The 10,044-nt window shown below is 45.0% G+C and overlaps 1 protein-coding gene across 7 annotated transcripts in view; it reads right to left on the bottom strand.

The window, feature by feature from the left end:
• Nucleotides 1-2,216: 2,216 nt before the first annotated feature.
• The window catches only part of arhgef12a (Rho guanine nucleotide exchange factor 12a), a 71,051-nt gene continuing 63,223 nt past the window's right edge, over nt 2,217-10,044 (bottom strand). For all 7 annotated transcript variants that reach the window (XM_021587338.3, XM_036965128.2, XM_021587336.3 and 4 more), the window contains 9 exons: nt 9,829-9,996; nt 6,780-6,867; nt 6,444-6,521; nt 6,244-6,323; nt 5,734-5,961; nt 5,261-5,509; nt 4,421-4,647; nt 3,305-3,380; nt 2,217-3,183 (listed from right to left, as the gene is read on the bottom strand). In XM_021587338.3, the coding sequence (XP_021443013.3) occupies nt 3,173-3,183; nt 3,305-3,380; nt 4,421-4,647; nt 5,261-5,509; nt 5,734-5,961; nt 6,244-6,323; nt 6,444-6,521; nt 6,780-6,867; nt 9,829-9,996 (1,205 nt within the window). In that variant the 3' untranslated portion in view covers nt 2,217-3,172. The remainder of the gene's footprint in view (nt 3,184-3,304; nt 3,381-4,420; nt 4,648-5,260; nt 5,510-5,733; nt 5,962-6,243; nt 6,324-6,443; nt 6,522-6,779; nt 6,868-9,828; nt 9,997-10,044) is intronic.

The raw sequence follows: 10,044 nt of genomic DNA, 5'->3' as shown, positions 1-10,044 counted from the left end.
CATGACATTTAGAAAGGCTCGTACATGCTTTTAAAAATTTGTAAAGAATTATACCTAGAGGCAAGTAAAGTGTTACCAAAGTGTGAACATGTTTAACAATGAATAGGATGTGGGGTGCCTGAACACAAGGAAATGTGCAAAGAAACAAGGCAACAACACACAAAAAAAAAGACCTACCGCTCATAAAACAAAGGGAGTGCGCCATTAATGACCATCTACATACCTGAATTATTTAAAATCTACGTTTTATTTATGGCAGCAAATCAATTGCACGAGATGATTTCTTTCTCTTGTGGATGGTTACTAAATATTGTTGGAAAGACTGTCCCTGATGAGCACTGCTCTACCAGAGTCAAGTCATTCTAATAATACAAAAACATTTGGATTGTTTACAGGCTAAAAGCCGTGGTAAATTCCTTAGGACAAGTTCTTAGTGGATGACTGCTGCAGGTGTGCAGTAGATTGAGCGTTGTCATTGTCAAGTGACAATGAACGTCAACGTCACACCAGGGTCAGAGGCAATGTTTTTAAAACACACGGCCTTGGTGGAACTTGTTCATACTTGCATGTGTCTATTCCGTGGGTATGTACATATCTATAATATTCACACAGTTGCCTAAGTGAAAATTGCTTCACTCCTGGTGGAAACGCGCGCACACACACACACACACACGTCTCCTGTCAAGTGAGTCATATCGCCAAACATCCTTATCTTAGAATCAAGCCACACTTAAAGCGCTACAATTACCTGCATGTCACAAACAGCGTCAAGTTGAGCTTCAAGTAACAGAAAAATTCCTGATATTGTCAAGATGACTCAAGGAGACACAAATCTCCTTGTGATACACCTCGCAGGAAACTTTTTCCACTCTTTGTAAAATAACAGATGCAGCAAAGGTGGTGCATGGAAATTACAATAGTATATTATTGGCTAGAAGAAACAGGCGCTCGAAGACAACACACCTTTACTCATTGATCAGAGTCGTAGATCCTATTTCCATCTTATGCATTTGGCACAAGGGATACATCTTATACATTGGCAGAATGAGAAAAACGATGGGCTTGTCGGTAGCTCAAACTGAGATGTGACAGAGCACGCCTCTGTCTAGAACTTCAATTAGGTAATTGACAGGTGCATGTGGAAAGTGTGCCAATCAATTACCACCCCTCTCTTCTTGGTCTCCATTTCGGTGCAGAATGTTTTCAGGAGGATAGGCAGAGGCAGGAGATGTGTCACTCAAACGATAATTAATTAGAGCTTAACCCTTTGTAGAGGCTTCTGTCTGTCCTCTCCAGCAAGAGATGTAAAACCATCAAGTAATGTGCACACAGTCACGTAGTCTAGATTTAACCCACAACCCTTTAACTACATAAGTTAAATTACAAAGCAGATTTAGTTCTTCAGACATTACATTGTACCCTGTTACTGCAAAGCAATGGCATTTCTCTCCGGTATATTTAGCTATCAACCTTCCAGACAGTAACTGAGCTTTCAGACAGATGCCTGAAGGAAAAAAAATGTAATTTGATAGTTTGAGCTGAATCATATAATGATAGACTAGATACACATCCAGCAGCAAAAGAACACCTTGTTTCAGACGGAGACAACTGATGTCACTGCAGGTTTCAGGGTGGGTCCTCCTTATGTCTGTCTATCTGGTAGATGGTAAAAGCCTGCCCCCTACTGGCATTTGTCAGGTGACTGCATCTTCATATAAGAGGAAAGGGACAACCTAATTGCCTTGTTATTGATTAATTAAGTCATGGTATTGCTGAATCCATTCCATGTAACAGTACAACAAAACAAGTTGAAATCTGAGAAATAGAAAACTACTGTGTATGGGACATGTTCCTGCATGGTCAAACTCATAGGCTGCATTATTTTGTTCACCTACCTAACCTGATTGGTCAGTATTGAGCAAAACTGTAGTGAAAAGGGCTGTACACTTACTGTGATGGCTACATTTCATGAGTAGGCTAACTCCATTGTCCTCCAATTGTTATCTCACTCTGACGGAAAACAGTGCTGAAACAACTCCCACAGCCACAGGGCAGTACGCCCTGCAGTCCAAGTAACTTGGCGTTTCTTTCTGTCCCATCTTGTCTCCTTGTTAATCAAATAGTTTTAGTGATATATCTACAGGGTTAGAAGTAAGGGAACGTGAGAACATTTCAAGTCTATCACCAAGAGAACAGGACTAAATGAATAAACCGTGTTTAGGTTGAGAAATGTGTCATGGCATTTTTTTTTTATTAAAGATGCATAACCTTCCAACTTGATAGTTTGTGTGTGAATTTTATGACATTATCAGCTAGAATTGTCAGATCACTGGCACATCAGCAGTAGCATGGGCGGGCACAGGGAGGGGAAACCAGACATGATTACCAACAGAAGTAGAAGGGATGAGTTTTAGACCAGTTGTAAAAAATACACTGAGGACCAGGACAGAGCCCCTGACTTTTCCATGCTGCTTAAACACCATCCTATGAGGGCTCCACGCAAAATGTGACTCTATACCCACTCGTATTATTCATGTTCATTAAGGATAGGATAGTGTGATATGGGTGGAGCAGCCTAAAAGGAGGTCGAAACAGCCCACAAAAAAAACATGCAAGCAACATGGGAAACCACAAGAGAGAAAATAAATACATCATGGGATAAAAAAACAAAAACACATAATACATTATCTTAAAATGTTCCTTTCAGTTGTCGCTTCTTTTTGTGTTTAATATATATCCTAAACACATGGCTTTGTACATTTTGGTGCAGTTCTCCTTCTTGCAGGGATGACTAGGAGTAGAGAGAAATGGGAGGGGAGACAGGGCGACCCACAGCAATTGGGGTGGGGACACGCAGGGGTGGGGGTGGTGGGGGGGGCTGGATTCGGGACAGTCCCTCTTCCCTGATTGCCTTGTGCTGACGGAGAGGTGCGGGAGGAGAAATCCAAAGGAAACCCCCCCTTCCTCAAACTGTCTCTCGCTCATGCTCAGTCTCTCGGGGAGAACCACGGTGGGAGGAGGAAGAGGGTACTCAGCAGTTGAATGGACAAGCTAAGAGGACATCCAGGTCAATGAGACAGCAGGGAGGCAAGAAATCAACCCTTCCATCTTCACCGTCTCCCTTACGGCCTGATGCAGAGGCCTGGGAGGGGAAGGGGCTGACGTTCCACGACTATCTTTTATCTAGAAACAAGATAATAACAGAAAGGACCAGGGCAGTCAGACCTTAAACAATAACTCAGCTGTCACGTCTCACATGCTCATGGGTTTTCTAATAAACACAGAAAGACTAGACCCATGTTACCTTTGTTGATGTCCGTGTCCGTCGATGACCTGGCCGGCCTCTGGCGTAGTAGACTGTGATACTTGGCCTCTACCTCCTGATAGAAAACAGACAAGCAGGGAACAGTCGGCAATCAGATTTGATACGCATGGGCGTAAAATCAACGTTACTAATTAACCCTTATCCTACAATTTCACTGTCCCGTGGACATAATAACATAATACACAAATCTCCACCAAAAATCTGTCTGTTTAAACTAGAGATGTTTCATGGGCTGCATCTTAAATCAACCGCATCCGCCGATATCGCCCTTCCGCATCTGCGGCGAAAGGTGGCAGAGCTAGAGTGGTGTTTGTCAGACTGTGAGACATCCCGAAAATCGTTCTCACAAAACGTCTCCAGCATCCGAAAAGTTTGGCCTATAAAATGATTATGACCACTCTATTGAAAGGTGAGGTGCTCTAGGACGCCCACAAGCCTCAGACTCGTCTGAAGGTCCACGGTACCAGTAAAAAAAATTGAAGTATATATGGAGATAGTTTAGTGTCTAAAATAAGAGGATAAATAACATGTAAAAAAAAACAACATTTAAATAGTTTCCTGAAGTCTCAGATATAGGACAGACACTTTACAACAAACTTAATTTAGATTTTCTTTGCCACCATCTGTTGTTCCATGTAGTGAATCTGTTATTCAATACATTTCAACGGCTAATAGCAGTAATGCCAAATTCAATGTTCCATATTTTGTTTTTGATACCTTAAGGGTATCAAATTATCCTTATAGCTAAATGATCCTTGGTATGACCATCTTAAAACAATTCCATGTTAGCTTAGACCCCCCCCCCCCAACCAACCAGTCAGACAGTCAACCAGCCAGTCAGTCAGTCAGTCAGTCAACCAACCGGTCACCTAGTCAGTAACCCACCCACCCAGCAGTCATTCAAACAATACACCAGTCAACCAACCAACCAACCAACCAACCAGTCAACCAACCAACAAACCAACCAGTCAGTCACAAAAGTTAGTCAACCAACCAACCCTTCAGTAAGCAAATCATCCAGTCAGTCAACCAATCAACCAGTCAGTCAGTCACAAACCAACCAACCAACTATCCCACCCACCCACGTGTGCGTACCTTGAGGTGGTTGAGGTTGGTCTGCAGATTGCGGAGGTGGGACAGGACCTGTCGGCTGAAGCTGGAGATGCTACCTGCCTGTGAGGCAGAGGAGAACCTCAGGCTGATCCCAGAGTCTCCTGCCCCGCAGCCCCGCGAGGCGCTCAGCTGCTTCCCGGTGGCCTGGAGGTCATCGTCCGTGCTGCTCTCCCCCGAGCCCCCGTAGCCCTCCAGGACCAGGTACCCTGCTGGGAAACGCAACAACAGGGCCCAACTCAATAGGCACCAAAGGGATGAAAACGGATTAAAACAACTTGTCCATAGGGGGAAAAAAACGAGAGAAAAAAACGCTTGTTTTTGTTTTCCGTCGCAAAACGTTTGCTACAAGGTGCCCTAATTAAAATAAAATAAAAACTTTATTTAACTAGGCAAGTCAGTTAAGAACAAATTCTTATTTTCAATGACAGCCTAGGAACAGTGGTTTAACTGCCTTGTTCAGGGGCAGAACGACAGATTTGTACCTTGTCAGCTCGGGGATTTGAACTTGCAACCTTTCGGTTACTAGTCCAACGCTCTAACCACTAGGCTACCCTGCCGCCCCAATGAGCATGATCAAGCGGAGTCCCTGATTTTCAGCACACCTACGCACTGGAGGTCCTCAAACCTAGAGTTATCTAGCACGGGATTCTTTAATAATGGGGAACCCAAAGGTGACAGGGGTGCCTATTTCTGTTCTTCTCCGGCACTAACACTCTCCTTATTTAACACTGGGAGATTGGTTGGTTGAATCAGGTGTGTTGGTGCTGAGCTAAAACAAAAATGTTTAATCTCTTGCTCACTCATACACGACCGCAAGCTCACCATAATCCTCGGGGGACTCAAAGAAACCCGTGTCCCCTGACACCAGGTCCTGAGCCGGGTCCTCAGGGTGGCTGGCCTGGGTGCACATCCCGGAGCCTTTCTGCACAGCCACCCGGGCACGGCTGTCCACGGGGGTCCTCAGGGACGTGGTCCTGAGAAGACGCCCACCCCCCGAGGAGGAGCGCCCAGCACGCTCGCCGTCCTCCTGCGACATGAGCTGGGTCACCAGGACCTGCTTCAGCGCCGACACTAGAGGAGAGAGGGGACAGATACGGTTAGACGGTATTAGGAGGAGTCTGTGTGATTCTAAATTAATTGATTCCCCACCAAATAAAATCTATATATGTAATGTATGTTTTGGGGCGGAGCGCTATCCCTGACCAACCGGCCTGACCGGGTTCATATAACGCTAACTAACTGGTTTTCCTGGCTAGAAAAGTCTTGATGATTGAGGTAGATGTCCTTTCACTCACATGTCTTTAAGGCATCGTCAGCCCTAGAAGGACTGAAGCCCAGCCCGTCCGATTCGCTGAACCCGTCTACGGCCATGCGGAAGGGCAGCCTATCTGCAAGGTCCGGGTCCTCGTAAAGCCCCTCCTCCCGGCTGGGCTCCTCCTCTTCGGGCTTGAGTCCTACAAAGGACTTGGCATCTGGGAGAGAGGTCTGCATCACGCCACCAGAGGCAGCGCTGCACTCTTTATCTGGGGAGATAACAAGGACAATCTAGATACTACTGGAGCGTGTTACTGGTGGAGGGTGGAACGTATTAGCTGGAATGGAATACATGGAAAGGTATCAAACACATCAAGTCAGTTTCATACATTCCATTCCAGCAATTGAAATAAGCCCGTCCTCGATTCTAAAGCGATATCAGCCTCCACTGCATATTACGCAATGTCGCTAACTGCTACTGAAAAGTTCTTAAATACACTGATCACTCTAGACGGGGGAACACGGGAGAGGTGAGGTGCTAGTTCAGTTACCTATAGACTGGCTGCTTCCAGAGGAGATGCGGTCCGGGTCCTTACCGAGTCGGGCTACGTCTGCAGCGATGATCTCCACACTGACACGGTGGGAGAGAACGCAGAGTCAGTATCAGGAGAAGCAAGGTCATGGTCATCATGATATACATTTGCGGATGAATAAAACCAAAAGACGTTTTATACTGAGAGGAGGAACGTACTCCGTTCGAGGTAAGTGGATGCCGCTGTGCGGCTTCACTTTCATGGCGTCCGCTCTCTGGGTGATCTGCCGCTGCCACCTGGTGGAGGGAGGATAACAATTCACAGGCAGACAGATGCGAGTAGACTGTGGATTAAAAAATAAAAAAAAGTGTCCCTTACCTCAGACCTAGGACCAGATAAGCCTAACAGCATTGCTAACCGTAACCATTAAGACAGGTGAGAAAAACATCTGATCCTGTATCAGTGGTTAGGGGCAACTTCTACCTAGGGTGAATTAAATGTTTTTTTTTAAGTAGGGGTTATATTGACTAAACCACAGTGTCAGGAGGACTCACATTCTCTGCTCTGATACGGTCTGGGCCATCAGCTCGTAGATCTGTGCCCCGTTGTCCGACATTGAGAGAACAAAGAACGACTTGTTGTCTGTTGGGAAAAGGAATAGCAGGAAAACAGGGTCAGACTCCTGGCTGCGTCTCTAATCACACCCTATTCCCCATATAATCCACTACTTTTGACCACAGTCACATAGGGCTGCCACATAAGACTCTGGTAAAAGTTGGACTATATAGGGCAGGGGTGTCAAAGTCAAATGGACGGAGGGCCAAATAAAAAAATCAGCTACAAGACGAGGGCCGGACTGTTCGAATGTTCATTGAAAAAATTTTAAATGACGCATATAGTCTAGTGAACCTAATTGAACCTACTGAAAACCTAACAAATATATTACAATATGATCAGATAAATAAAGCAATATTTTCTTATGGCTCTGTCAGTAATCTTTAATTTTCAACAGACACAAAAGACAAATTTCCTTTATATAAATATCCCCATAACATGAACATTAAATGAAAGAAACCGGTATTCAAGGCACCATCAGTAGACTATATTTTCTATTTTAGCAAAAGTGGGCTAAATTTACTTCAAAGAAAAAACAATAATAGCAATTTTCTATCATCCACTCAACTGAAATATTTTTAAAATATAATTGGATTGAAATACAAAAAAATAAAGTGCAAAAATCTATTAATCAAAAACAACACTTTGTTTAAGGAGAAGTAACATGCAGTGAAAACAAATATTAAATTTTAACTTTTAAACTTGAACTGAGTAAAAACTCTAAATATGTGATTGCACAGTAATGTTCACTTGTTTGAGGTTGAGGGTGATACTTGGTGGTGTCCCATCTTTTCCACAAGTTCATCAATGTTCGGGGTAAGGCTCTGAGCTGAAGAAATCCTCAGAATTGAGTGGAGGTGTTCAGCAGTAAGTCGACTTCTGTGTGATGTTTTGTTCAGGTTCATCAAAGAAAACAGTTGTTCACACAGGTATGTGCTGCCAAACATAGACAACGTTTGAGCAGCCTGGATGCGCAGCTGGGGCATTGTGCCGGGGAGGAAACGGGCGAACTCCGCAGCACCCACTGCCGCATATTTTGCCCTCAGTGCATCATTGCATTGGAGGTCAATCAACTCCATTTGGAGGTTTGGTGGTGAGCTTTCCACGTCAACAGCAAATGGGTTACCGAGCAGTTCCAACCTGCTTTTTTGTGCTTCAAAGTCAGCAAATCGGCGTCGAAAGTCAGCGGCAAGCATACCTATTTTATCAGCCAACTGTGTGCTCGGGAACGCACTGGTAGAGAGCTTCTCTTTCATGGTCTGGCAGCTGGGAAAGTGGCTCAAATTTTCTTTCCGCATCTGCGTCTCCCACAGAGTCAGTTTGGTTTTAAATGCCTTCACTGTACTGTACATATCAGAGATGACACGATCCCGACCCTGCAGCTGCAAGTTTATTGCATTCAGATGACTCGTAATGTCACACAGAAAAGCCATTTCACACAGAAACATTTCGTCTCGGAGTTGTGTTGTGTCTTTCCCTTTGCTGTCCAAGAACAGACAAATCTCCTCACGAAGCTCGAAACATCTTTGAAGCACCTTTCCCTGGCTTAGCCATCGCACCTCTGTGTGATAAGGCAAATCACCATGCTCCGTTTCTAACTCCGTCAGAAATGCCTTGAACTGGCGGTGATTCAAACCTTTGGCTCTGATAAAGTTAACTGTGCGCGTGATGATGCTCATTACATGCTCCATTTTCAAGGCTTTACCGCACAACGCTTCCTGGTGTATGATACAATGATAAGCTGTCAGCTCACCTGTCGCGTTTTCCTCTTGCATCTTTTCCCGTATCTTCGCCACCAGTCCGCTCCTGTGTCCACACATCGCAGGTGCTCCGTCGGTTGTCAAACCCACGAGTTTTTCCCAAGGCAGCTCCATCTCATTTACACATCTTGACACCTCTTCATACAAATCATGCCCCGTAGTTGTGCCATGCATAGGACGTAAAGCCAAAAACTCCTCTGTCACGCTTAGGTTGGAGTCCACTCCGCGGATGAAAATTGACAACTGGGCAATGTCAGAAATGTCGGTGCTCTCATCCACAGCCAAGGAATATGCAATAAAATCTTTTCCCTTTTTCACAAGCTGCTCTTTTAGATTGATGGACAACTGGTCTACTCTCTCGGCAATGGTGTTTCTGCTCAGACTCACATTTAAAAAGAGTTGCCTTTTTTCTGGGCAAACTTCGTCACAAACTTTAATCATGCAGTTTTTGATGAAATCCCCCTCCGTAAATGGCCGGGCTGATTTAGCGATCTCTTCTGCCAAAATAAAACTGGCCTTGACAGCAGCCTGGCCTTGTGATTTGGCTTTTTTGAACAGAGCCTGTCGAGATTTGAGGCCTCGTTTTAATTCCTCTGCCTTTTGTAGCCTTTGTTCCATGTCCATATTCTTGTTTTTGTCCGCGTGTTTCGTTTCATAATGTCGTCTCAGATTATACTCTTTCAGTACCGCCACACTTTCTCCACACAGAAGACACACAGGTTTTCCAGCTACCTTCGTGAACATATACTCCGACTCCCACCTTGTTTGAAACCCCCGGTTCTCAGTATCCACCTTCCGTTTTGCCATTTTTGATGGGTATCTGAAAGTTAATTTTACTGTGATGCTGACGACTGCTGTGCCAATAAATATTGAAATGAAGCAGCCTACTGCTCGGTGCGTCACCTTTGCATTGTGGGAAATGTAGTATTGGTGCGTGTAAAAGAGCTGCGGGCTGCCGGCTTGCTGCGGGCCGGTTCTAATAATAAATCAAGATCATCCCAGGGGCCGTAAAAAACCTTCTTGCGGGCCGGATGTGGCCCGCGGGCCTTGACTCTGACATATGTGATATAGGGGGATAGGGTGTCATTGTGTTAACAAGGTTGGATCTAACAAACAGATTTCAATAGAACACTAGAATGGTTATTGGCATTCCATGGTAGCATGACTACAGGGCGGCCATCTTTGTCAGGGAAATTAATAGTATGATTGCATCTATATGGTAACTCACCTGTGGCCACAGAGCGCACCAGCACCGCGTTGAGCTTGATGATGGGGCTGAAGATGTGCTTGGTGTCGGCGGTGCCCGACAGGTTTTTGCTGTGGCACTTGAGGACGAGCCGCTCGTCCTGCTTCTGCAGCAGCACCAGGATGTCCTCCAAGAGCAGGGTGTACAGCTCTGAGACCAGAAGAAGAGGGGATTTAGCCACAGAATTACATAGAACAC

Source organism: Oncorhynchus mykiss, chromosome 27, assembly GCF_057628025.1.
Source record: "Oncorhynchus mykiss isolate SJ-2025 chromosome 27, ASM5762802v1, whole genome shotgun sequence".
NCBI classification, from domain to species: Eukaryota; Metazoa; Chordata; class Actinopteri; order Salmoniformes; family Salmonidae; genus Oncorhynchus; species Oncorhynchus mykiss.
Note: the sequence above shows the minus strand (reverse complement) of the source record. Positions and strands in the feature narration are given on the sequence as shown.